Source organism: Vicugna pacos, chromosome 6 (assembly GCF_048564905.1).
Source record: "Vicugna pacos chromosome 6, VicPac4, whole genome shotgun sequence".
In the NCBI taxonomy this organism is placed as follows: domain Eukaryota; kingdom Metazoa; phylum Chordata; class Mammalia; order Artiodactyla; family Camelidae; genus Vicugna; species Vicugna pacos.
This window is the reverse complement of record NC_132992.1, coordinates 63,480,658-63,508,491: the sequence shown is the minus strand read 5'-3', so window position 1 is coordinate 63,508,491 and position 27,834 is coordinate 63,480,658. Positions and strand designations below refer to the sequence as shown.

At 43.7% G+C, this 27,834-nt stretch overlaps 1 protein-coding gene across 1 annotated transcript in view; it reads right to left on the bottom strand.

The window, feature by feature from the left end:
• MTHFD1 (methylenetetrahydrofolate dehydrogenase, cyclohydrolase and formyltetrahydrofolate synthetase 1) overlaps window positions 1–27,834 on the bottom strand; it is a 51,492-nt gene that overhangs the window by 7,961 nt on the left and 15,697 nt on the right. The window contains exons 3-23 of the mRNA XM_006206972.4: window positions 26,136–26,195; window positions 25,667–25,720; window positions 24,684–24,820; window positions 24,462–24,562; window positions 22,550–22,686; window positions 21,532–21,643; window positions 17,238–17,365; window positions 16,647–16,744; window positions 16,295–16,468; window positions 15,491–15,627; window positions 13,378–13,424; window positions 12,643–12,750; window positions 12,440–12,514; window positions 10,050–10,152; window positions 8,052–8,128; window positions 7,287–7,427; window positions 6,010–6,078; window positions 5,603–5,714; window positions 5,368–5,507; window positions 3,068–3,109; window positions 635–735 (exon numbers count right to left, since the gene is read on the bottom strand). Coding sequence (XP_006207034.1) covers window positions 635–735; window positions 3,068–3,109; window positions 5,368–5,507; window positions 5,603–5,714; window positions 6,010–6,078; window positions 7,287–7,427; window positions 8,052–8,128; window positions 10,050–10,152; window positions 12,440–12,514; window positions 12,643–12,750; window positions 13,378–13,424; window positions 15,491–15,627; window positions 16,295–16,468; window positions 16,647–16,744; window positions 17,238–17,365; window positions 21,532–21,643; window positions 22,550–22,686; window positions 24,462–24,562; window positions 24,684–24,820; window positions 25,667–25,720; window positions 26,136–26,195 — 2,153 coding nt within the window. The remainder of the gene's footprint in view (window positions 1–634; window positions 736–3,067; window positions 3,110–5,367; window positions 5,508–5,602; window positions 5,715–6,009; window positions 6,079–7,286; window positions 7,428–8,051; window positions 8,129–10,049; window positions 10,153–12,439; window positions 12,515–12,642; window positions 12,751–13,377; window positions 13,425–15,490; window positions 15,628–16,294; window positions 16,469–16,646; window positions 16,745–17,237; window positions 17,366–21,531; window positions 21,644–22,549; window positions 22,687–24,461; window positions 24,563–24,683; window positions 24,821–25,666; window positions 25,721–26,135; window positions 26,196–27,834) is intronic.

The following is a 27,834-nucleotide window of genomic DNA, read 5'->3' as shown; positions in this document are numbered from 1 at the left end:
AACCTTTATGTGCCTTGGATTCCACATGGGTATAATGGGAATAATCACAGTACATCACTGGGATGTCATGAGGCTTAGATGGTAAGTACACGCAAAGCACTTAAAACATTCTAGGCACATCATAAGGAATCGAAAAACACTAGCTTTAAGAAATCTTTGCTTCCCATTTTGCTGTCGTTAAACCCTCAGAACAAGACCAAAACTGGCACTGTGATACCTAAATGACCCACATTAGTTCTCTCTTAAATGAACAGTTCCAGCTCAATAACGATTTGTCAGGATAACATCCCACCAGACCTGGTGAAATAATGGGACTCTGTAGGGCTACGATTAGAGACCAGAAAGAATATCTAATAACTGGCCCGTGTTACCCACTTCACGCAGGGAGGAGGGCACCCACAGGAGCCGAATTTGACTGCAGACCCTCAGCAGGTGAGGTGCCGGGTCGCTGTGACATAAGCGGTGCCTGTAATGCGGCAGGCTCTCATCGACATCTCCCAAAGCACAGGCTTAACAACCAACAGCAGCAACTGCAGAACGAAATGAAGCTCAAAGCAGTGCTGCACAACTTGCTCCAGGAGACATCTGCTGGCCGTTCTCCACAGTCCCCAGGATGCTTACACGCTGTACTCACTTGAAGGCATTCACAGCCACTACTACTGGAACTCCAAACATTCTGGCATTTTCAATTTGTTTCCTCAAGTTACTGAAGCCTTTTTCAACCAGCTCCAGGTTCTGCAGAAACAGCAAAAGGTCTGTGAGGTCAGAGAGCAGGACTGAAAACAGTCTCCAGTTCTTCTTAAGAGGGAAACTGTCTCCTTGAGCCAACAGCCACTCACTGTCAGGACAAGCGGCCAGAGAGCAGAAGTGCGGATGCGCTTCTCGGGCCGCAGTGAGTTGCGCTCCAGAGCCTGCCACGCTGGAGGGGGGCTGGTGTATCTGCTGTCAGCCCACCAAATCTTAACACCTTATTTGCTGTTTGAAGGGAATCAGCTGCCCTTAAATAAATTCTACTTATAACCCCTGTTTTATAGATTGTACGTACTTATACGGTACAGTGATACAAACTGACTCTATTCAGCATGGCATAGGCCCCTCCATCAGAAGATACAGTGCCTGGTATTTGTCAGAAAACGTGGAGTCATCAGTGACGCTTTCAAAGGTTTTAATGAACTCAACTATAAACCTTCCTGTCTCAGAAATAGGATAAATATCAACTTCAAGAAGCAAATACTATGAAATTTTAAAGGAAAGTAATTAAGGAAACACTTTAAAATATGCTTCCTGGAGCACTGCCTGCAGCATTGGAAAATTGCAAACAACACAAACCTCCTTCAACAGGGGACTGGCCAGTGAACTACGATATATGCACTCCATAAATATGTACCACACAGATGTTATGAAAAGTAAAATCATCTGTATTAGCGTGGAACCATTCAAAGATGTACTAAAACTCCAGAACTATGAAGAGCTTAATTCTGTTTTTGGACAAATACAACAATATTTGTGTATATTCAGGAAATTTTTTAAAATGTTGAGATATGCACCAAACTGTTAAAAGGGGACTCAAATCATATATATTGTATTCTTGTATTGTTTAATTTTTCTTATACAAAGGGTATGTATTATGTAAGTTTAAAATCCATTTAAAAATACATTAAATATTTTTCAAATGAAAATGTCAGTCGTATACAAAAGTATGTACATTAGATTGTGAGTAAAAACCCAGCATTAATAGTGCTTGGTTTGTGGTTTCCATAATACAGCAGAAAAAAAGGGTAAGTTTAAGGCAGAAAACAATTGAGATCATTATAAACATGATTTATACTTTTTTTCCCTTTAATAATGGAAAACTGAGATTAGAATTTAGTTGATATTTTAAAGGGCACAGCTAATTCCTTACTTCTAGTCACACAAAAACCAATTAATATGTAGGACTGATTGAGAACAGTTTTAACTAAGCAGAATTTCTTAAATGAAGACACCAGCTGGGCCAGTTAGGGGCAGTCACTCTAATTAGACACAGGAAAGGCTGCGGGGTGGCAGGAGGGCCAGATCTGTGAATTCCCCTCCTACGCATGAATCAGACAAATGCCCATAAAAGGCAAATCGTAACTCAGGAGACAAGCAGACTCAAGGCACCAGCAGTTCTTTTCTAGCTGCTTTCGAATCACTTCATCTGGGGGCTGAACAGTGACCCTGTACTGCTTGACAACTTAAAAGCCTCCCAAAAAGGCAGAAATCATAATTAACAGCGACAGCGGCTGACCTTACCATCTCATACAGGGGCTCTTCTCTGGCCGGACCACCCCAAACTGGCGCTAGAGATGTTTCTTTGATGGGAAATGATATAAATATGAAAAGGCTCGTGCTCCCAATTCTTCTTCGAGCTCCCGCTTGATGTCATAAACCAAATTAGCTTATGAAAATTTTGCCTAGAAAAATAACCAGGATGCTGACCATATCTCAGCCCTTTAATATGGATTTAAGTCTGCAGAGGAAAAAGCGTTTCAAAAATAGGCCCTACTTGCTTCTAAAACGAATGGTATTTGGAAATCAACCAGCCAATGCAGGGAAGACTAGGAAACTTCCATCGTCTAGGGCAGGGTTTCTCAAGTGCAGCACTAGATATTTTGGGCCGAGCATTTCTTTGTAGTGGGGGTTGGCCTGTGCATTATGGAATGTTTAGCAGCATCCCTGGGCTCTACCCACAGGATGCCAGTGGCAACCCCACCTCGAGTTGCAACAATCAAAAACGTCTCCAGACACTGCCAAATGCTCCTGGGTGGGGGTGGGGTGGGGGAATTGCTCCAGACTGAGAACCACCCACCGGTCTAGGAGAGTGGTCTTACTGACATCCTATGTGGGCAACTGCTGTATGAGGCCACTCTTCCTGTTTCCTCTAACAGCTCTGCAGCACACTGAGGGCCGTCGGCATCCCTTGCTCCCAGTTGCTTCCCTGGGTCACAGTGACAGCCCCGCTCATTTCTAAATGGGTCAGGTTGAGAAATGTGGATTCAGCATGTGGTGCTTTCTAGGACAAATAATTAGAAATGACTGCAGTTACCTCCTCTGTGTAAGCCTTGGGAAGAGGAAGTCCAGCAGTCACCTGGAAGGAAAAGAAGCAAAGTCAGAGGCATTTTCCATTTATAATTAGACTTTAGCTTAAAATGGTGCTTTGCCCTGTGTTAAAGGCCAGAAGCTGCATGCTTAGGGGCATACACAGTAGTAGAAGGCTGTTTTCTGCCCTAAGGATTAGAGCATATGACCAGTTCTACAGCACAGAACAAAAATAACCGCTTGGAGCAGAGTGGGAGACCTTTGTGGCCTGAACTGAGGAGGTGAGAAGAGATGGCTCTAAGAAGGCGGGCGGGGGAAGGGATGTGCTCTCGCAGGGCAGTTACCCCAGTGAGGGACGCGGACAGTAGTAAGGGTGGGAGCAAAGGTGAGTGTAGGGAGAAAGACAGCTGTCAGCCCTGCAAAGCCCCCCTGAGATGTCCACTGCAGCATCTGTGACACGCCCTGCGACGGGCTCAAGAGCTGGTCCATGGAGCCAGCCCACGCCTTTCTGGAGCTGAATCAGAGCACATGAGCAACGCAAACAAGAGGGAAACACAAGATTTTCTTTCTCTACAGGCGCTCACTGTTACAGAGGTACCTGGTGGGGCAGCCCTGCTGCATCCACAGGGAAGTGCATGGGGGTGAAGGTGCTGACTCCAGGGACCCACTGTGGGCAATGAACAGTGATTAAGAAGCCTTCAGCTTGGTCAGCTCCCATTCCTCAGAGACAGTGCGGCACTCCAACTCCAAAAGGGGCCCCAGAGAGACGGGGCGGGAAGCAGGGCCCTGAGCCTCACGGAGCTCCACGAGGTCCCCTGAGCAACAGGTGTGGCTCCTTTTTGGAGTGTGTGGAAAGCTCTCCATCAGTACTGCCCAGCGTACACAGTCACATTATTTTTCAGACAATGACACTGGGAGGAAAGGAGGGAAGGAGGAAAGTGACCTCATGGCGTGAGGGTGAGTGAGGGGGTGCGAGACAGAGAAATGTTGGTTCTGATCAGGAAGAGAAAGGAAGTCCGTCCTGCACTCCTGGGAGAAAGGGGCGTCCTGGGTTAGGAGAGCTCCTGGTGTCTGCAGACAAGTAGGACTGGAGAGGTGTGCTGGGGTCGAGATGGCCGTGGCTCACACTGAGTGGTCTGGGGACCTAATCCTTTCATGGGGCCCAAGAGGTCAAGGCTATTTCCGTAATAATTCTAAGATATCATGGCTCTTTTCGCTCTCATTCTCTCACTGAGTGTACGATGCACTTTCCCAAAGATATGTAACATGTGATAACAGATCAAGTGCAGAAGATGAGAATCCAGGGATCTTCCATTAAGCAAGACACTGAAGAGATCTGAAAAATGTACAATGCCTAGATGTTTTGGAAAATACAGTCACTTCATTTTAAAAAATGTTATTTATGTTAATGTTTGATTTCTAATATAGTAAATATCAGTAGACATAACCCACTGAACCAAAAGCTCTTTCAGGCCCTTAACATTTTTCATCAGTGTAAAGAAGTTCTGAGACCAAAATTCTTGAGAACTGCTATATTAGGAAAAACCCTGATCACTGCACTAAGAAGTAGTGACTTTCTTCTGTAGGTGAGGGAAAACTTATTTCTCAAGTTACAAGACCAGCTCCTGGAGGACAGGAATTTAATACTTCAAATACTTTCTGAAAACTAGCACCATTTCTTCACATGCAGGCACTGAAGAAAAAGAGTTAAAATAAGAGAACACAAAGTACAATTTCTAAGCAGTATGAGTTTCAGGAAAACACAAAGCTCAGGTCGGAGCTGAAGATAAAGTGTCCTAACCTCTGTTTCTCCCCATCACCCGGAGGCTGTCCTGAGCATTCCTGCACTCCTCCTTCCCCGCCAACTCCAGGCGGTCCGTGGTCCTGCCCAGCACGCACCTCTCAAGAAGGGGCTGACCTCTAGCTCGGCTAAATGGTTTGCTTGGCTGGCTGCCAGTGTCACCATTTAGAGGGAAATGGGACTCAGAATTTAAAAGGACAGTCTGAACATAAAGGAGTTTTTGTAAGTATAGAGAAACACGTGTCCTTGGAGGGGCCGAGATATTATCAGATGTTTTCCTCAGAAAGGCAGGCCGTGAAGGCAGCCTGGGCTCCGTTAAAACACTGAGAGCTGGGCTGCCTGTGAGTGATGAGGCAGCCCGCACAAGTGCTGTCTGAACACCCCCTGCTTTCGGCATCCTATTCATTGTGAGGCTGAGAGCAGCTTAATGAAGAAACAGGCACAAGTCATCCAGCTTCCTTCAGAACATTTCTGAGAATCCAACTCCTCCAACTCCCGATCCTCACCGTGGGGCCGCCTCCGTGCATCTTCAGAGCCCTGACAGTGGCAACAAGCACCACCACGTGAGGGCGGAGGCCCGAATACCGGCACTTGATGTTAAAGAACTTTTCCATTCCAATGTCTGCTCCAAATCCTGCTTCGGTCACTGTAAGTGAGGAGAAACGCAACTAAAAATGCCATCCCAACTCCCTGGATGTTATAAGAAAAGCAGTCTCTCACTGATTTCGCACAGGTACTCACCTACAAACCCTTCAGGACCAACGAGCTTGAGTGCGACCCGGTCTGCGATGATGGAAGAATTCCCGTGCGCGATGTTGGCGAACGGCCCCGCGTGAACAAACACTGGAGTGCCCTGTGGATATCGAGACGTCATGAGCAAAGATGCCAATCCTGCTTCAGAAGGGATGACATGGCCCAGGGGACAGAAGTTAGCTATAGAATCCCAAAGAAGAAGACTTCCCATGGGAAAGTATGAGGCTGCCTCTTTTATTTTTCAGTCATGTCCCTGTCACAACTGTGAGAAAGGACAGGAAGAAAGGGATGAGCAGGGAGGGAAGGTCTCAGATCCCTGAGAACAGTGGGCTTTACCACCACTCTGCTCCAAATGCGGGAAACCAGCCCGGGAGGGCGGGAGTCACTCTGCTCACCTCAAGTGTCTGCATGAGATTGGGCTTGATGGCGTCCTTCATAAGCACCGTCAGTGCCCCACTCACTCCCTAGAAGACAAAAGTGTGAATCGTCGATTCCCACCAACAAGAAAACCAAGCCAAAATCAACATTCTTAGGTCTTCCCTCTTTAACCATCTTGGACCAATTAGCACTTTTACCTAAACTAGACCATCCATTCATTTGTTTATTTATTTTGGGATATAATATGAAGTTACCAGTTATCTTAAGGGAGAACAGAGAATGAAAATGACATCTGTATGTAAATTCTGGAAAGACAGGGAACCCTGGAAACGTGCATCTCAGTCCAGCTCTGCTGCTGACCCACGTGGGGAACCCACTTTAGACCAGTTCCCAGAGTCTGGAACTACATGTAACTCTGGTGTCTGGCGGAAACGGCTGTAAACCAGATTCAGTATGCGTCTCCTGTGCCTTAGACTGAAAATCTACCCAGGAGTTCAACACTAACTCGTGTCCCTCTTTTAAGCCATCCAACCACAGATAAACAAACCGGTATCAAAGTAAGATAAATCTGTATTCACTTATATTCAGTTTTAATGAGTTTCTAAGTTTCTAGTTTAGGTGTAAAAATTTAAAACAATTTCCTTTCTTACACATATTAACTGTGAAAACTGGAAATTACTATTGCCCCACTTTTCTGAATTCATCTATCATACCGCTAACCACAGGCCAACCATTTTGGTGCGTATCAACACAAACATGCTTTAAAAAAAATTAATCCATAAGATCATCTCATTCCAAACTTCATAATCCCATGTAGACTGTTCAGAAATAATCTCGAAGTGGACAACAAGCCTAGTAGGATCATTAGAAGAACTGGCTGAGTCATTCCCGGTGCGAATATGGTGCCAACGAGCTTCTGCCAAAGGTCCTCTGTGCTGGGAGGCCTGCCACGGGGAGGGGCCATGGTGTGACTCCAACTCAGCTCAGAGGGCCTCACTTGGACTCCCGATGCTCTCTAAACTGGAGTCATGCAGCCTCTTTTGGAAATACTCACAGGCTGAAGATACTGCTCAAATCACCTGAAACCTGTGGTCTGTTACTGGAGCATACCGCCTGTCACTCACTAAGAAGTATTTTTTATAAACGTCATAATTATCTTTTAAACAGCAAGATCGTATGAATTTATTAATTTCAGCAGCTTAAGTACGGCAGTTTTTGTTATCGGTCACGGCTGAGACACGCTGGGACAACAGACACAGACGTGTCTCCAAGTCTAGGCCGCTGGGGCACCCACCAGGTCTTCAGTGCTGATGGGCTCCCCTTTCTTGCTGGATGCCACCACCATTTTGCTCAGTCTCTCTCTCATGTCTTCTAGAGAACTGGTGAGAGCCAGGACAGCCATGATTTCACTGGCCACAGAGATATCAAACTGGGTCTGTCGGCAGGGAAAAGACACAACAGGGAAAACTGTGTTAAACCAGACATGTGAACTGCGAAAGCAATCTGTGTTTGCACCCGAGACCCAAACAAATAGCTTAAAAGGACAGAATAAAATAGTACGCAAATAACTCAAAGAAAATAATCCCCCAATAGCAAAAACTTGTAATAAATTATTCCAAGACCTTGAGTAATCAATTTTTACAAATAAATGTTCCAGTAGGACCAACAATCCCCATGAAGGCAGCTTATAACCATGTGATTACGGTTTCCCTAACATACAAGGGAACAGCACTGAAGCTCTTACACCAAAGAGACATACTATGAAATGGCCAACAAAAAGCAGCAGTTTTAATCAATTTAGGTACAAGGATATTTACTCGGGGCTCTCCACCTTCAGGAAAAAAATGAAGGGGGAAAACATACAGGTGACAATGGGATCTACTGCAAAAGCTGTCAGGAGTGCTCAATACCCCACACACCTACTCACTCACATTTTAAAAGGGAGGAGGCAGAACAACACCTGGCAGTATCAGTGCACCGGGAGAGGATGGAGGAGGAGAGAGGAAGCAAGGACCTCGTTCCCATGAGCTGATGTACTTGGAAAGGAACAGATAGTTACCATCCGTGTGTGCCCCTTCTCCGTCGGAGCCTGTCCAATTGTGATCTTCCTCAGGAATCTATCATTGGTATCCAACACTACAGCACAAAGAGGTTAGGAAGAAAAGATACAGTAGGAAGGGAAGACACAGTAGATGCAGTAGAAAGTAGAAAGAGAAAAGGACCATAAAGGTAAAGGAACCAGCATAACTTTAAAGCAACAAGTCCAACTTAATGACCATCTATCAATAATTTGATTTTAAACTTAATGGTAAAGCTAGAATATGGGTCCAAGTTAAGTACTGATGCTCACATACCACTGATGTACAGGAATTAAAGACAGGAATGTGGAGTGGCTTGGTTTTATTCTGCCTAGAAAATTTGAACAATTAACTAGAAATCTGGAATCTATTTCAAAGTGTATTTCATAGCCCATGAAAAACAGGGCAAGCCATAGTTTTTCAAAAGGCTGAGGTCTGCATTGTTCTGTGGGATGACTCACTGACCTTACACACTCCTGAGACACACAAGGGCCATGAGCACAGGGCAAAGACAATGCCTTTTGAAGTGGGCTGGGTAACAGCCCTGCTTTTTCCTTCAGTGCACTTAGAAGAAATAATTTCCGTTCTGATGCCAAAGTAATTGTCCAATTGCATACCCTTGGAAAACATGGCAAAGATCAACCTGCTAACTAAACTTAACCCTCCTCCTACATCGAACTACTGTGAATTTCAGTGTTTTCCCAATTTTGTTTTTTGTATTACATGCCAAAAATAACAACAAAACATATAATGAACAATAGCAGCAAACCAGTTCGCACTCTTTTAGGGTGGGTCAAAGCGGAGAGGCATTTTTAAGGTACTTGACAACATGCCAAGTTATTTTTCATAAAGACTGTAATAATTTAAACACCAAAAGCAGTGTCGTGTACAGCACTTGGACACACACACACACCCCCCATCTGATAAGTGAAGTATGTAACGTGTTATTGGAGCCTACCCTTATTTTTCAAAAACAAAACAAAATTTTAAAAAGTATCAAGTTCCTTATATCTAACTTCTCTGTATGAAGCAGCCAGTCAACGGGTATGATCCATATTTTTGTCTGCTTCTACTTTCTTAGAAAGCATGAATTTTCATAAGGCAAAGGAAAACTGAATGAGATACTAAATTTTCAAAACAGATCTTTAGCTTACTCCTCAAAATATTATATTATGTGTCTAAAGCTACTGAAGCAGAGAAACAGCAGTGTTGAGTTAGATATTACGAGTTGCCTTAAAAATGCCAGTAGCTAGCACAGTTACTGAGCCAATGACAATCACAAAAAAACAGTCAATAAATTGGTTGTCAGCTGTATTCTGCGCACTGGATGAAAAGTCCTTCTCAGCAGTGATAGAGTTTAGGTGGATACGCTGTTGGTACAAAATAAAACTCTAAGCCATGCTAATTGTACATAGAGAAAAGCAACTCATGGCGGTGAAACCGGGCAACTCACTCAATAATCTGTTAAGTGTTTAAACCTTGAAGGCTGCCTACTTTGTTACAAGAAAGTTTAATAAAATGAGGTAAAAATGAGAAAAATCAAGTCACTTATGCCAGACGAGAGCGCTAAGACTAAAGGACAACATGATTCAGGAAGTGATTCAACATGACTTCTCTACTTCATGACACCAAAACTTCTTGCCTAAAATGAAATTTGCAAGATGTTATTTTTGGTTTATGCATGAACTTCCGTAAAGCCAATCTCTTCACACCAATCAACACTGCACAGCCAGCAAAACGTCCGGCTAACCAAACGAGAGGAGGTTTGATTACACCTAAAAAGGGGAGAGACTGATGGAGGTAGTCAAAAAAAATGATCAAGTTGCCATCTTAATCAGGCCTTAACTACAAAAATACCAACACGCAAGCTTCTGGACCTCACATTTTACCAACTCTTAGGGAGGGCATGGGGCGTGCAGTATAACCAGACCAGTGGCGGGCAGGGGGAGTTGGGAGGGTGTTGTGCACTGCTCTGGTACCTCTTTGCCAAGTTATAGTTTCCGGATCAATGTCCAGTCTTGCAAATCTGTTTATCTCTTCATCTGTCAGCGTGGTAGGGTCGGTCTTTTCGATGCCTAGTCTCTGAAGAGGTAGGGAAATTAGAACAAAAATAAGACAAAACAAACAAATGTACACTAAATTAAAAAAAGAAATTTATCCCTATCTCCAGATAGGGTCCCCTCTAAGGAAATACGAACCCTATTAAATTCAGAAGGGAAAACTATGATCCTTTTGGTTAAATGCGTTTCCCACTCACACAAGTACAAAGGAATTATTAACACAATTGTCCCTGTCACTGGGCACCAGAGCATTTCCCTAAACCAAAGCCCTATGTAAGCACAGCGACCAAAAAGCCTTGTACCCAATTCATTGTATGCAGATATAATGAAAGGAAAAGATGTTCAAAGCTTTTTCAATCAGTTGAGAATCCCCATTCAAATGCAAAATTAGGAAGGGCAAAAATAAATATCCACAATAAAAATCAATGTAAATCACTTCTGCATGCTTTTGAAGTAGCACTACTCTTTCACTGCCTTCTTACTGTTTCAAAAGGCACAAGAAGGGTTTGGCTCTTCCTCCTCATAGAACTTGGGAATTTATTTATTTACAAGGTGTACCATGGTCACATCCTGAAACGGAAAGTGCTTGTAAAATGTATTCTTTTTTTCTTATAACTTGAGGTAGGTCTGAGTGGGCCCAGCAAGCCCTTCTCTTCCCATAGGTCCTGTGCGGAGAGGACTTTGTTTTAAAACCTCAGGTGTGTCATCAGAGCTGGTGTTCACTGGCTTGTCAAATAGCCTCCACAAGCCTGGCACATGACACTGTTTACAGAAGTCGGCAAAATCCTCAGTCATTAAGCCAAGAATCTGCTATTGACAACCCACTCTTGACTGAGCACCCGGGGACTAGCTGATAACAGTGTAAGAGGATGCTTAGGGACCGGGAAACAGGAGACTGAAGTTCTAGTTCCAGTCCAACAAGGGGTGCTGTGGCCGTGGACAAGTCCTTTGATGTCGAATGCCAGAGCTTCTTAAAGGATCATTTTTTTAAACATCTAGTCCAGCCCCTCCCCACATCTGACAGAAAGTTCCATCAGCAAAGGTAAGATTAGAAGTTGCCTGCTCTTTCCATGGCACTTGCTGCCTTGCAGAACACAACTCTTACAAAACAGGGTAAGAACCGACTTACCTCATGCGTAAGATTCTAGGGGGGAGTGTGAAAACAAAGAGAAGCTAAGAAATATCAAACTGTATAAATGTCACTTTTTCTTAAGTCCAGAGAAGAATGCATATATTTAAGTATAAATCATGACAGAATTGTAAAGCAGGTAGGGCAAAATGTAAACTATTTCTGCATCTGGGTAAAGGGGAGCATCACGGAGTATTCTCACAGCATCAAAATACTAAGTTGCAAAAAATTAAAGTGAGTGTTAACTATTATTGATAATAAGGCAGCACATACCGGTGAGTGAATGCGTACCTGTGCCAGGTAGTCTAAAGAATATTTATAGATACATAAAATTTCCTTCATATGTAAAAGTAACACAGAAATATATTTTTGAATTTTATTTTTAAAATCCTCCTGTGCTATCCCTTTTTGGTCATACCTTCCCTAATCCATAACTTCTGGCACCCACTGATCTGCTCTCCATCACTATTGCTTTGTCTTTTTAAATAATGTCATATACATGGAAGCATACAGTATGCAACTGTTTGAGACTGGCTTCTCTCACTCAACGTGCCTTTGAGATTCATCCAAGTTGTTGTGTGTATGAACAGTTCATTCCTTTTACTGTATAGACATACCAGTTTATCTGTTCACCCACCGAGGGACATTTGGGTTGTTTCTAGATTTTGAAAATTATCAGTAAAGCTGCTAAGAAATTCATGTTTTTGTATGAACACAAGTTTGTATTTCTCTTGGCTTAACACCTAGGAGTGGAATTTCTAGGCATATGGTACATATATGTTTAATGACTATATATTTGTTACAGGAAGTCAAATAAAATAGAGAAGTAACCACTCTTGATTAAGGTCCTGATGCTGCGAAGAGCAGGTATTCAAACTCCAGCAGCTGCCACGCTGCTGTGCTGGCATCCTGACTCCTATATGGTATAAAGGAAGTGTCACTCCTCTTCTTAGCTGAGAGCAGGTTGTCAGTGCTCTATTTATTCTGGGACTAACCACTAAAAATTTACAGTTAAATGAGAAACAACCTCTACCACCAATTTCTGCTATTTATATCATGACTTTATGATTATGGTTATGGATATAATTTGATGCAAAACAGGCTACCTTAAGGAGATTTTTACCTCCTTATCATTCACCCAAATTCATACAAATCAAAAATGAAGAAGAGAGACGCTTACCTGTAACCTTCGGATTTGGATATCAGAGAACGTTCTCACTCCATTTACTGATGGTACCAAACGATTAAAGAGAGCCTTAAGAAAAAGGAGGAAAAGGGCTGTTAAATGAGAGGAACCACAATGCCGTTATCGGCACTCGAGGGCCCCATATTAATTCAGTGCTTTAAACCCTTCACAAGTGCCCTGCGGCCTCAGCAGCCTACCTTGTCTGTCTGGGTCTGTTCGTGGAAAATCCGGGCGTCGATGGCTGCAGCAACGAGGTTATTCGCTGCAGTGATGGCGTGGATGTCACCAGTGAGGTGGAGATTAAACTACAAAAGGGCAGAGGCCACATCAGCCTTCCAAGGTCTCTGCATCTTTCCAACATCACTGTACTGTAACCAAACCAATCCCTACACTAAAGCCAGTGGGAAACGGATGGCAGCACAGCTAGTGGACAAACACCCAACACAGGTAGCTCTTGAGAACAAATTACTATGTGTCCCCAGAAGGAACTGTGATTTTCAATAAGAGACAGGTCCAGTAACCACAAATGCCACACCACCGGGATCAACGGCAACACTGGATGAGTAAGAACACTCACATCCTCTGAGCAGTGAGCAAGAAGCACACCAGATCAACCCATCTCCACGCCGGTATGTTGCTCCCAGAGCTGTAGTTATTACTCTGAATCCACTTCATGTTGGTTTGTCCCTATCTCATGCTTTATTTGATCATCTGCTAAAAATGACTATTTCCACTGAAAGCCAGACTTTGAAGTCCTTGTCATGTTAAAAAAACTAAGCAGTTTAAAAATTAGCAAGTTGAGATGTTTTTTCCTTAAGTGTTGCTTCAGCTACAAGTCATTTGTCCACTAAGACCTTAACAAAAAAGGTTAATCTTGGAAAGGAAAACCTATTAAAAAAAGTCTACTTCAACCAAATCCCGGATCACATTACCTCTTCCATTGGAATGACCTGTGAGTAGCCACCGCCTGCAGCGCCACCTAGAGGACACGTCAAGGGTGAGGACTCAGGTTAAGCATGTTTCTCCATGACTTGGATATCAAATAAAAGCAAATCGGTTTTCATCACTGCTATGTATATTATTTTATTTACTTTTCCCAACCATTTGGACAGATTTGATCAAGTGTTTTCTAATTTTCTTTATCATGCTAAACCATTTGATCTTGTTCATGCTGAATAGTGTCTCAGTTGGATCCGAATCTAACTGATGAAACCATGAACACATACATAACCTACTCACTATCTTTAGAAACAGGTGCCCCGTGATTCCTACCATGTGTTAAAAGACCCAGCCTACAGTTACATAAAAGCAGACCTGTTCAGTTTCCTACTCTTATAAACACTACTCTGACATTTTTAAAAAAGAATATTTAAAATACACACACCAACACAGAGTCTGCAATTCTTCCTAAGTAGGACACACATGTTAGAAAACAGCTTAACAGCTAGATTTTTGCTGGCCCATTTGGATTATTAACCAAAAGTCAGTTAAAAAAAACAGTGTCCAGGTTATCAGGTTATCAGTGAGATAAAAGTCAATTTGAGGTAATGGTTTTTTGTGTGGGCTTTTTTGCGAGACAGAGATCACGCAATGAAAATGGGGCAATTCGTGTTAAGAGGAAAAGCAGAGCGTTGGGTTCAATAAGCAGAACAAGGAGGGAGGGTATAGCTTAGGGGTAGAGTGAGTGCTAAGCATGCACGAGGTCCTGGGTTCAACCCCCAGTGCCTCCACTAAAATGAACAAACAAATCTAATTATTCCCCCCCTCCAAAAACCAAACAAACAAAAAGCAGAACAAAGGGAAAGGCTCATTCTGAATTAAAAGGGGCTTGTTAAGACAAGCTCAAAAGCAGAACTAAGTTAACACACTTGGCTAAAGAGGGGCAAAAGTGTACCCTGTGTAAAGATTCATAGTACTAGAACAAGCAGGTATGTGACACCCTAACACTAAGCAAATGACAAAGCTAATGCTGAGAACCTATTACAATGAATAATAATTTGAATTAGAAGAACACGTTTGCCGTGCTGCAGTCATCAAAAACTGACGGCAAAGTACAGTTACTGACGTGTTTTCATCTCATCAGAAGAAATGCTGTTTTAGAGCTTGAAATAGACCCGGGGGCTCCCTCTGGTACTTGAAGACAGTGCCTTGACCAAGTTACCTCTAAGTCCCAGATGCCACTGTAAGTGGTGATACTACTACCCTCTATTAGAAAATAAAACAACTGGCAAAAACCGCTTAGCACAAAACCTGGCACAAAGCTTATATTTAATAAGCAAAGGCTTTTCTTACTCCCACAGGGGGAAACATCTGTAGGGCTTGTCTTTGTCTCTAGAAAGTCAGCATGGTGATCAGTAGCTGTGATTACCTTCACTGTTACTGTGACAGTTGACTATCAGTCATATGAAAGCATCCCTGTAACTGAACCGCTTTGCTCTACACCTGAAACTAACACTGTAAATCAATTACACTTCAATAAAAAATAAAGTTAAAAAAGATACAAGGCTATATTGTAAGGCATATTTTATAATAACCTTAAATGGAGTATAACCTATAAAAATACTGTGTCACTATGTTGTATACTTGAAACATACTAGTCTAATAGTATAAATCAATGATACTTCAATAAAAAATGAATTTAAAGGGGGAAGGGTATAGCTCAGTGGTAGAGCACATGCCTAGCACATGGGAGGTCCTATGTTCAATCTCCAGTACCTCCATTTAAATAAATAAATAAATAAATAAACATAATTACCTCTCTGCCCAAAACAAACAAACAAAGAGTTTAAAAAAAATTTTAAAGAAAGCATCCCTGGCTACATGTTACCCATCCCAGGGAATCCCTGTGCAGTGTCAGACAGTGGCAGCAGCAGCGGGGGTGATCTGATGAACGCCATCACCAAAAACACAACAGGGGGTGAGAGGAAGACATTCCCAGTGCCTGAATGAGTTGAAGACCCCCTAGACACTCACAGGCTGAGGGGGCCAGAGGAATGGAGGAGGGGCAGGTGCCCCCTGGTCAGCCAGGTCTGGTCCCACTAATACCTTTTATTCCGAAGGTGGGGCCCTGCGAAGGCTGTCGCACACACGCAAAGACGTTCTGATGGAGATGGGCACCGAAGGCCTGCACCAGCCCAATTGTGGTTGTGCTTTTCCCCTCGCCGAGGGGTGTTGGAGTTATTCTTCAAGATGAAATCAAAAGAGGAAAATTAAATTTATGTGAATTAAATCCATGTATCACTAAGTCAGGTCTAGCAGATGCTGGAGAATGACTCTTAATCTGAATAATTAGAAAGATGAAAGACATGAAAGTGATCTTTTCTAAGAGTCTTAGTTGTAACTTCCCCTCAGTTTTAAATTAAAAAAGACTTCTGCACTTCAGCTCTTCTGACTGTAAGGGGCAAATATAATTTACCTTATAAGAGACATTGCTACAATTTTAATTTCTCAATTTAGTCTCAGAAACTAGCTTTTATATGTAAATAACTCGGCCAAGCAAAAAGAAAGATGAATGTTCAAAAGGACTACAGAATTACTGAATTTTGGGTTAAAAAAGGCAATCCCATCTGAAGACCAGGTTTTAAGACCCAAATTCTTCCACTTACTAGATGAATAACCTTGGCAAATTTTCTCATCTCTGCAGAATTATAATCTACTCTTACCTCACAGGGTTGCTGTAAGAATCAAATCAAATACATGTCGAAATGCTAGAACGAAATTAAAGGAACCTCTACATATACATGCTACATGCAAATACAACCCCTGGTAATAATAATCAGGACTAATATTAAGATTCAGTTGAAAAAAAGAGAAAGATTCAATTGGCAGAGGAACATTTAAAAACCATACCCGGTCACCACCACGTATTTCCCGTCAGGCTGGTGTTTCAGGCGTTCCAGCGCTGACAGCAGGACTTTGGCCTTGGTTTCACCATACAATTCTACCTCTTCAGAGAACAGACCAATTTCTCGAGCCAGGTTACCAATGGGCTTTGGCTTGCAAGCCCGTGATATATCGATGTCACTTAGAAGAAACACAGAAAATATGTATCAATCTTTATCCACTGGATTCAATTAATCCCATCCTAACCCACCCCAACCACTGGTGGTGCTTTCTGAGGGGGCGTACACACAACCAGGGCTTCCATCAGCTAAAAACCCACAGTCCGCAGAGGTTCAAACTAGTAAAATTTTATTTTTACCTTGGCACAGGTGTCTTGAGGTTTAGTTTGTTATACTGAATGATCCACTTTCCCGGCTTACATTTCTCCAGGAAACGCTTTGCACTCTCTACCGTGCTCTAAACAAAAGGACACAAATGGAACTGAGAAGAGGTGATGGTTTTAACCTCCGTCTCAATTCCTAATCCCAGTCACTCAAGTTTAATCACAAAATGAACAGCTTCATGATCCGCCTATTAACATGATTCGATTCTAGGCCAGAGTCTACAGGCAGCTTAAATGCCCCGGGCTGACTGCCTCTCCCCCGCCAGCTGGTGTGTGTTAAGAAGGGCAAGAAGCCAAAACACACTGAGCAAAGCCAGAGTCTTTGCACTTTTCTTCCCCTGAAGTTATCACATTCCAGAGTCAATGAAAATCGTGCTGCCCCTGCTTTCCTCCATGCGTATGACCGATTCAACCTCTCGGTTCTTCCATTCCCTTTTTTACTTCAGAAGATTCCCATCCTTACTTAGACTCTGAGTAGGTCCTTCTGACATTTCCATGTGGGGAGAAAAGCAGTACCTGGAATTCTGTCTGTCTAGAACTGTTACAGAAACTTCCATTCACACCCACCTCCATTAGCATCGCCACTGTCATGGGCCCAACGCCTCCAGGAACGGGGGTGATGAAGCTCGCCCTCTCCTTGGCCTCGTTGTATGACACGTCACCCACAACTCTCCTCCCACTTGCTTTTGTATTGTCTGGTCAAGTGGGGAAAAAATCAAAGCACAGCCTCAGAATCACAATCCTGGTGTTTATTTCTAAGTTAGGTGATCAATTACGACAGCTTGCTCCAAAATCTAAGTCGAGTTTAGGGTGTGTAGTCCCATCTGGTTCAAGTGTCAACTTTACTCAAAAGCCACGGGATGACAGGTATTCGCTATTTCCTAGGAAGAAATTTATTTTACCTGCAAAATTCCACAAGATGCTTCAGTGGTTTCTCAAAACCAGGTGATTTTTTTTTTATTCTTAAAGCCAATCACCCAATATATAATGAGCACCTTTTAAAATGTTAATTTGCCAAGGCCTTCAAAGGAATTTTTTGGGTGCACAAAGCTCCAACTATATCACAGCTGCCGGATACTGTTTCTACAGCAACTGTCAGCATTTTGTAAGTTCCAGGCATGAGCTGGAGGAACAATTTAACATCCAATTCCAAAGACGAGCAGCTACTTAAATGTATGCAAAAGGCAAAGAATATAATTACACTTCCCTTAAAAGGATACCAGAACAACTACAAATCTTACCAGCAAAGAAGAGCTATTCAAGAGAACAAACCCCATGATGCATCATTGCTCATGCACACCAAGTACATCCTACCCTTGGCTTCAGAGCACTTCCGGGAGGGGCTGGGGACAGAGCTAGACCTTTCGGCTCTAAGACTTCCAAGGCAGGATCTGGTAGGATCTTAGCCACTTCATCTCTTTGATCAGATCGCCACAACGGAGAAAGGAAGCCTCAGAGTTCAACCAAAAAGCCAGAAATAAGTGACCTAGGCTCTAGGATCAGCTCTTCCCCTAACTGCTAGTTCTCAGCCCCTGGGGTCTCCTTACCGATCAAAAGTCCAATCCAAAGGTGCAAAGAAGGATGAATACCACCTATTTCGCAAACTTGCTGAGAATCAAGTGAGAAATTGTGTATGTTCCTTGAAACTGAAGAAGCATTCTCCAAACATAAGGGTTTCTCTCCCCATCCTAGATACGTAAGATATTTTCTGTATGTAATCTAAGGAACACAACTCCTTGGGATGGCTTCAGGTTTCTAGATTATAAAGCAGCAAGCTTTTCCTACGGCAGAACATTTCCTCTCCTAACCACTAAGGCCGTCTCAAAAAGCTAAGGAAATACAGTTGAGCGCTGCCCTTTGTACAGGTTTCAATTGTCTAACCCTGAAGTTTGCTTAAAAATGTCCCGGCAGCTATTTCTACTTCGGAGTGTTAGTCACTTTCTCTGTGTGTTTCTCCATACACAGAAGACACGTCAATCACTGCACCACTTAATGCTGCCCTGGGTGAGCTCAGCTCTGCTCTTTAACTCTCGGGGCTGACTCAAGCGCCCTCTGATGTAAGTACAGGGTTTCATGGGAAGAGTGATGTGGTCAGTGGACCATGTCTCAGCGAAAGTTACGGCTTCAGTAACCAACATTTTGGCTGTCTACCCCAGCCCTAGAATTTCTCTTTCAACGGGAACTACTAGTACAAATCTACTTCAGATCCAGCTGAGCCTTGACTCCTTCACATGTAATTTGGGGACCCCAGTAAGAGAGTCCAGCATAGAAGCTGCTACACTGGATAGGTTGAGGCTGGATTGGGGAATTTTATAACCTTCCAAATTTATAACCCTTCCAAATTTATAACCCTTCCAAATAAAGCACACTATTAATCCAACCCTTCTCAAATTATCTTTAGTAAGCCAAGCAGGTAGAACACTTCCACATATTTCTCTGGCCAATACTTTCTGCTCTGCACTTAAATCTTAAAAAATATTCCTTAAACAACTACATATCTTAATTCATCCTTAATTTGGAAAATGACTCAAGATTTTATTCCTGAATGGACCATGCAAACAATTTAAATAATCAAAACATGAATCCTTCAAGAAGTGGCCCAGCTGTGGAACACGGTATTTCAAAAATGAACACTGCGAAGAACAGTCTTCAGGTCTTCCAGGAACCTGTAAGTCCGATTCCGCTGTCCTTGGGAAACAATAACATCTAGTCTTATTGACACTTATTCACCTACATGCCCAGGGTCAGTAAAAGTACAGCTGACCAGGAGGGAAGATACTGCTTTGACCTAACTCACATTTTACCATCTACATGAGGAATACATTTGTGCAGGATGGTAAGTTCTGTGCGTAAGTCAACATTTCATACCTGTCTGCAAGACTCAAGAGCCCCACCCGGGTTTTGCTTCTTCCATCTCTCAAATCCAGTCCAAAAAGAAAAAAAGCCAAAAGCAGAAATATGATACAGAAGATACAAGGTTTTCAACAGAATGAGCCTGAATGCCATATTGCAAGGGCTGAAAGTGAGGCGTTGTAGGAGAGCAATTTCTTTATCATCCATTAGATAATTACACCACGAGAAAATGAGTGATCAATTATGAGCTACTGTCTTAAAAGCATGGTACGGAGAGTGGGAGGGAGGTTAAAAACGGTGAAGGCTTGACAGTGACTAATGTTCCTGGCAGCTTAGTGTCTATATTTCAAACTTGAGATGGGAAGGGAGAAAAAAGGAATATTCTTCAACAATCCAACAGATGCAAGTGCCAGCAGTCAGAGGGCACAGGCTGGACGTGGCACCGCAGAGATACCAAGCGTGAGACACCAGCTCTGTTGGGGGGGGAGGGGTGTGCAGAACAGGGTTGGGGGAGAAGAATTTTCAGAGGAGGAGAGATCATCTCTTGCTGAAGGGCAATCACACAAGGTCTGGAGGGAAGAATGGACATTTCGGACAGGGAGGAGGTGGGGAGGAAGTCTCTGAAAGTGAAGAGCACAGCTGAGCTTTATTCAGTTGTGCAGCCCACAGCCTGGGATGGTGCTGGATGCACAGAAACAGGTGCTTGATTAAAGACTGGTCCTTTCTTGGGGGTGGAAAGAGATAAATTAGGAGTTTGGGATTAGCAGATACAAACTACTATATCTAAAATAAATAAACAACAAGGTCCTACTGCATAGCACAGGAAACTACATTCAATATCTTCTAATAACCTATTATGAAAAAGAGTATATATATATAGATAGATGGATGGATAACTGAGTTACTATGCTGTACACCAGAAACTAACATAACATTGTAAACCGACTATACTTCAATAAAAATAAATCTTTTTTAAAAAGGATTGTTCCTTTCTTGAACTCACAAGGTATGCATACAAGTATTCACTGAATTGTCCTTTCAGAGTTTAAGTCTGAAAACTTCATGATGAAAGAGCAGCCTGCTCCATGTGAGATGCAGGCACAGGAGAGCAAAGGACAAACGGGGCATGCGTGGGAAGGGCACATGGCTCCTTGTACGATGGTTCAAGACAGGATCCACAAAGTGCATGTGAAGAACAAGGCCGCAGAGGTGGCTGAAACTAGCATGGGGCTAAGGAGTCTGACAAGTAACAGCGGAGAAGGAGGCTCACGGGTCCACATCAAGACCCGTGAATGTGGCAAGAGCACGCAGATGGATCTAAGTGAGAGTCAGTCGGCAGCAGGGAGACCAGGGAGAAATTCAAACACTGCATTTGGTGGAGAAGTGGACAATGAGAACAAAGAAGAGAGGGGAAAAATTTCTAATATTAAAAAATGGATTCACATATAAAACAATAGGGAGGGAAACCGAAAGGGCTTCAGACCTGTGGGAAGGAAGAATATCACTAACCAAACAGGGGAGTGAGGAGTAACTCAGGCATGAGGATGCGAAGTCTGTTTTGGACATGACTACAAGGCTGGGTTTATCCTCTCAGCTTGGAAAAGGCCCAGGTCAAATGTCTTCTTTGCAAAGACCTAATTAGAGGACTCCTGGCAGCATGAATCCCTCTCCTGGAGCCTCAAAGCACTTTGCAAAGATCACGCTGTATTTTAAATCCATCCATCCCTTGTTAAAATAGAGGATGATCTCTACATGATGATAAAGTGAGATCTCCTCTTGCCTTCTCCCCCACCCTCTCCATGGACAAAGTCATCTGGGACTGCACAGCACACTGGCTGACGTCATGGGCTCTGCCCTCGAGGGGCAGCTCCACCACCTACTACCTGCATGCACCCATGGGCAGGCCAAGCCTTCTCAACCTTAGCACTTCAAGCCTAAAACAGTACAAGGGGTTCTCACTTGGGCTACATCTTCCTCTGCCCAGCCCACCTCCTCCAGCAACACTCACCTGGGACATAATTGATTCCACAGTCGATGACTATCGCCCCAGGTTTGATCCACTCCCCTTTCACCATTTCAGGCTGACCCACTGCAACTACCAGGATGTCACCTTTATTTACCTAGGGAAAGAGGGTTCTGACTTCAGAAATTAAACAGTGACACATAAAAAAATCTAGGTGCAGAAAAGACATCCCTAAACTTTGCATGAAATTCTTCATTGTCATCAGCTATTTTATGCAGGTCACGCGCCGTCTCCGACAGCCATTCATATACTGTGCTCATTCCTACACACGTCAAAACCTCCCCTTCCACTAGACATTTTATTGAATGAGGAACTTGGGAACCTGCAGGGTAGGGAGGAGCACAGGCTTGGAGCCACAGGCCCGGGACAATGTCCCTGAATTACACGACACCTGGAGACTGCTCCATCTCCTCCAGAATGAAGGGTCACAACCTTCCACAGAGCACTGCTTAGGGAGGACAAACGAGGTGCTGGGCCTCTCTGCTGGGCTCTCCCCACATTCAAGAGGCTGTGCTGTCAATGGGATGTGTCCATGTGAGAATTCTTGGGCTCAGGAATCTGATGCAGGCAGGGGTCAAGAACAAGCTGTGACTGATGTCACAAGACCACTGTCTACACCCTCCCTGGGACACCTCCACCTCTGAGGCTACCACTGTCATGTGTCTGGGATCTGGCTGCCCCCCAGTTCCTATGCCGCTCATCCCTACATACCATGAGATGGGCCAATGTAGAAAGAATATAGTCAAAACAAAATCTGTATACACTTGTGCAAGTTTTAAATTTGAATCTGCTTCTTCATCTTGTGAAATAGACAAGAACCACAGAACTGTTATGTTAAAGGAGATAACGAGGTAAAGTACATGGCAGTTTCTGGCACTTAAATGTTAGCTATTCCTGTTATGCAAGAACCCCACCACATACGGGAACATTCGTGCATACATGCACGTGCACACGCACACACACACTCACACACAGAACGCCTTCCACTCCGTTGACCCCTTACCTCCTCGTTCAGATTGGCAGTCTTGGAGTGGCAGGTGGTCACTGTGGCATGGTTCCACAGAAGCAAGTCATGCATCGGGGCACCAACTATCTTGCTGCGCCCAACCACAACAGCATGCCTCCCGGCAATCTTTACCCCTGGAAGAGAAGCCAGCTTGCATCAGAGAAATGGGGCAAGCTGCCTTCCTTTTCACGCCACCTCAACAGGAAAATTCAGAACAAGTGCACAAAAACAGGTTCTTAGCATCAAAAAGACATCTTCCTAAAGCTATTCCTTCTTTGGCAACTCAGTGTTTCAGTTTCAAATTGGGACATATACATGTGTCCCACTTGCTGTGGGCTTTTGAGAGCAGCTTAAGCCCAGATCCATTCATTGAGTCATAGGAGAGTGGGAAGAAAACCTACACTCAAGGCAAAAAGAAACCCTGACATACACCTCAACAGCCACATGGAAGAAGACAGCAGGTTAAACCACATGGAAGAACAGCTATGACAAACAGGGTGCACGTAATGGGGTGGAGGGAAGCGAGGGAAATTACATCAGTATCAGTAAATCTTTAGTTCTCCAACCAAACTTCTCCTCTGGCTTAGGGCCTGAGCCACAGTGTTACTTGCAGGGAAGTGGTAAAGGGGCACTGTAACTTAGTAGAAAGCTTTCTTTTCGTTTACTCAGTACCCGTTCTTCTGGCACTATTCCAACGTCCTTTTCAAGGCAGACATACTCTACTCTGCAGAGGTGGTCTGGGTGAGCACCAGTGGATAAGTGACCACAATCATCCTTGGCCAATGGGATCCATCCCATGGCTATGAGGCATTAGGATGGAACATGCTGGAGCTGCTCGGGGCCACCAAGTGGAGCTGAGGATGAGCTACCACATAGAGGGGAGCAGAGGAAAGGTCTTGAGGACTCCGCTGAGTCCCTCTACCCAGCCCTGCGGAAGTGGACGCTTGCCTCGGGGAGTGTGGGTTTAAAGCGCACTTGTCACTTAACATTAACTCCATCCCCAAAAGATAAGTTTCTATATAATGTTCACATCATGAAAAACTAGAAGTAAAGCCCTCAAAGTGTGAAGTGTTTAAAAGGTACCCGGCTATACTTCTTAGGGTTCAACAAAGGTCCTGAAGCTGCATTCGGGCAAATGGTAGCTTCACTATCAACAGAAGGAAGTGGGAAGCCTGCAGGCGTGTGGCTCACAGGACTTGTCTCTATCAAGCTGTAACACACTGTGTGCTCGGCACGCCATCGAGCATAAATTTAGTTGTAGGACTGAACACTAATAGCTGTCCCAAGGCTTATAGCTTGACCTTTCCTTGCCAGCCACAGAAAATTTTCCCTTATGTTAGCCAACATTTTCCACTTGAAATTTCTGATCCACCTCCTTTAAACAGGATGCCATGCCTTGCAAAAAATAACCTCTGCTGAAAGTATTCATGATGAAATTAAAATACCACGATGCTGACCAGGTAATGGGCTAATATGGCCAACTGCTCAAGAGATTCATTTCCAGCTGTCTGTCTAGTCCTAGAACTACAATGGAGACTTGGTGCCCACTCTGGGGTGGGGACTTTCCACTCTGTACCCTTACAGACTATCTGAATCCTTTTTACCATACAGGTTATTTTTTTCATACAAAATAAATTGCTTTGAACTCAACTACTGAGTTCAACTCTTGGCTCTGTTCCTTCATGGACAAATTACTCAACATCTCCCAGCCTGTTTTCTCAGCTGTCAAACAATAAGAGTACCTACTTCATAGGGCTATTGAGAAAGTTGAGATTTTAGGTCAGGAAGCCCCTAGCGGATAGGTCTTGTGCCAATCCACTTACTTATGGCCCACAGCGTACCTCCCTTATACTTTTACAGGTCAAGACCAGGCTCCATAGAATGGTACTTTACTTTTGTCTGTTTTTACCTGTCTCTTTGATGAGTTCCAAGCATCCTTTGGGTGTACAAGGGATGAAACAGTCATTGAGGTCACCTCTAGCAAGTTTTCCAGCATTGATGCTACTCAGTCTAAAAGAAGGGAAGTGAAAGATGTCTTTCCTCTTTAGAAGCAAAATGATGTGTTCCCGAAATAGAAATGTATTATAATTAGAATCATGCAATGTGGTACAGACAGCCAAGCCAAACTCACCCGTCCACATCCTTTTCGGGTGCAATAGCATTGACCAGTGCTTCAGTGTTAATGGGATTCTCTGAATCTAAAGGTAGCTGCACTATGAACCCATGTACAGTGAGGTCTTCATTCAAAGACGTAATGCACTTTAACACCTAGAAGTAATACCACATACAATTTGTATACCACATAGAAAGGGTGGAAACACTTTCAAAGTCAAAAGTCAGGCTGCCACATTTTCCCCTGAGAGTTTAATTGTAATCCTCTGAGAATATAACTTCCTTTGGATCCTGAGGGCAACTCTACTTTAATACAGAATGTAACCTTCAGGTGTCTGGTAAGAAATCCATCAAATTAAAGAGCTAAGAACTTTGGTAAAAATCATTATCCAAATCAAGATTCCTGTGATGACAGAAATACCCCATAATTTGCACCTTACAATGTAAAAGTGGCTACTGAATATTTGAAATGTGGCTAGTTCATCTAAGGAACTGAATTCTAAACTTTATTTCATTTTAATTAAATGGCCACATGGGGCGAGTGGCCACCCTGCCGTTCAGTGCAGACACAGAACACTTCCATGACCTCAGAAAGGTTCTTTCTCCCCTGAGCCTTCACAGCTAATCCCCCACCTACGGCAACCACAGTTCCGACTTTAATCATCAATGGTTTGTTCTGCCTGTCCTTGAACATCATGTATATAGAATATGCATTTCATTTTTAAAATGCAATACAGGCCAAGGACCAGTTTCTAATGAACATCGCAGGTGATGTGGAAGCAAACGACGCGGCAGTCCCACTGTGAGAGCCACACACTCATACGCAGGACGGCCCCGTTTACCCTGTGGGTATTTCCAAAGGTTCTTCCGGAGGCCCAGTCTGTGAAGACTTGGTGGTCTCTTATATGTTTAATGTTATCAGTTCCCAAAGTTTCCCCAAGCCAAAACCAGACAGGAAAGCACTTTGGCTGCCCTCTTAACAGCCGGTTCCTAACAGCTCACCTCAAATTCTGTGGCCGTGCGTGGTAACTTAATGTGCTTGACTTTGATCCCAACCTGCAAGAATGAACATTTAAAACAGGAACATGGCAAAAGGACTTGAGATATGGGCCCATTTCTTCCACAGATAGGAGTAAAACCAACCAGACGGTGCTGAGCATCATGTCACCCTCCTCTGTCCTGAGAATGAGTCTCTCAGTTTGACCCATTCGTCAGGTATTTGCTGCCTGTCACCACTGCACTTTGCAGTTTCCTGCCCACGACTCCTGTCCTCTGGGAGCACACAGATCACTGATTAGAAAACATTCCAGGGCAAAATAGAGGCCAAAGCTCTGCCACCCATTTCTAACTTGCAAAATAGGGCGATAAACGTTTTTATGGGAGGACCGAAAGGGGCAAAGGACAACAGACAGGACCTGGAGGCGGGTAAGGGCAGGGGTGGGGGTGATGGCACCCCTGTTCTGGGCCTTACCTCTTCAGCAGCCTTCAGCTTCACACTTATATAAAGGTTAGAATCATCTCTGTTGCCAACCTAGAATGACAAAGACATGCAAATCAGACAATTAGGGAAAGCCAAAGTGTAAGGAAAAGCTTCTAAAATTTTAGTTTTGATAAAAGGAATGTTTAATCATGAGATTCCTGCTGCAGAGAACTTTTACAGGAGAATCAGGAGAACGTAGGGACAGCATGGAGATGTGAACGTAAGTGGTACCACCCAGCCCTCTCTGAACAAAGTACACCTGACTCCCACTGAAAAGCCAAAAGAAGAGAAAACGGGGGACAGCTGCATCGGCCTTGGAAACTAAGCAAGGATGTGACAGGCCTGCCTAAAACGTGTGGAATTTCTGCTTGCCACCAGGTTGACGTGCCAGAACAAAAGGGCATGACGGCTGAGGAAATGTCATCAGAGCTCTGGTGTACATTCTGCACCCTCTCCCCACCCCGGGGACAGAGGAAAGCTCTCAAGCCCCACCACACAGAGAAGAGAAACCAGCGAGGGTGGACCTAATCCCAGCTCACACAAAACAGAGACCTACGTGAGGCAAAGGGCAGTCTGCCGCCCTCCAGATGGGGAGGAAAAAGCACGAAGAAGCCGAACCTTCTGACCCGCCACTCTAGGTCTCACTATGTTCCCCGGTTCTTTAATTACAGACATATTTAGGTTTTCATTGTAATCATTTATCTGTAAAATTTTATTTTACAAATATTTTTTCATGTTCTGATGGTTGACTTTTGTCCTTTTCAAGGCTGAAACGGTCTCTCAGGGTGATATGCCACAGTAAGTTTGGTTTTTCCCAAAACTGCAGTGGAAAAAATGGGAGGTCCCTTGACACCAAAATGAACTGACGCACGGTTCCTTTAAACGGGACGACTGTGGAGAAAGAAGCTGGCCTTAAGAAGAGTCTCTCCAGTTCCTGTCCTGTTGATGCTGCTCTGGGAAGCCCCTGTCAGACTCACAGCACATGGCCTTACTCTTAGCTTCAGGTGTCCTTTCTAGAGAGATTCTCAGTTTTGCCAGTGCTAATTTGAATGTCAAGAGAGGCCAATGAGTCCGGTGAGGGGAATTTGATTTTTCTATGGGTTATGTGCACCTCAGTCCATTAGTTGCTTCCCGTGGGGGCTTTCCTAGAATTTTAGTGCCTCTCATGTTTTTTCTTTGGTCATTTTCTATACATGGTCTTTGCCCCTATCATCCAACTCTCATTGATTCAGCTACCAGACTTAATATACTTTGGGATTCTTAGCTCAAGGTAGGAAATATCAGAGTATTGTTTTTTCATTTTTATTAATACTGTAAACAAAGAATGTTCCCCACCATTCCAGTTCCACAAGGATCAAGTCATTAGCCGCTACAGTCTCTGACCTGCAAGTACACCCTGAAAGAAATTCAGGATGAAACATTCTGTGTTTTGGATACATGGGCCCTTCCATTGTTAAAATACACATCTAAGGAAGTATTCTCAATGACCCCAGATTCTCGCATCTTCCCACAAAAAGAAAAGCACTAAAACCATTAACTGAGATATCTGATCCTGTGACTAGCAGTATTCTTTCACTGAGCTCTTCACTGCCTGTTTCCCCCAGCCAAAATTCTTGTATATATCCTGGCTCCTCCCCTACCTCTTCAGTTTCTACGAGCAATCCAAGAGGCAGTCTCCTGGGCTAATCAG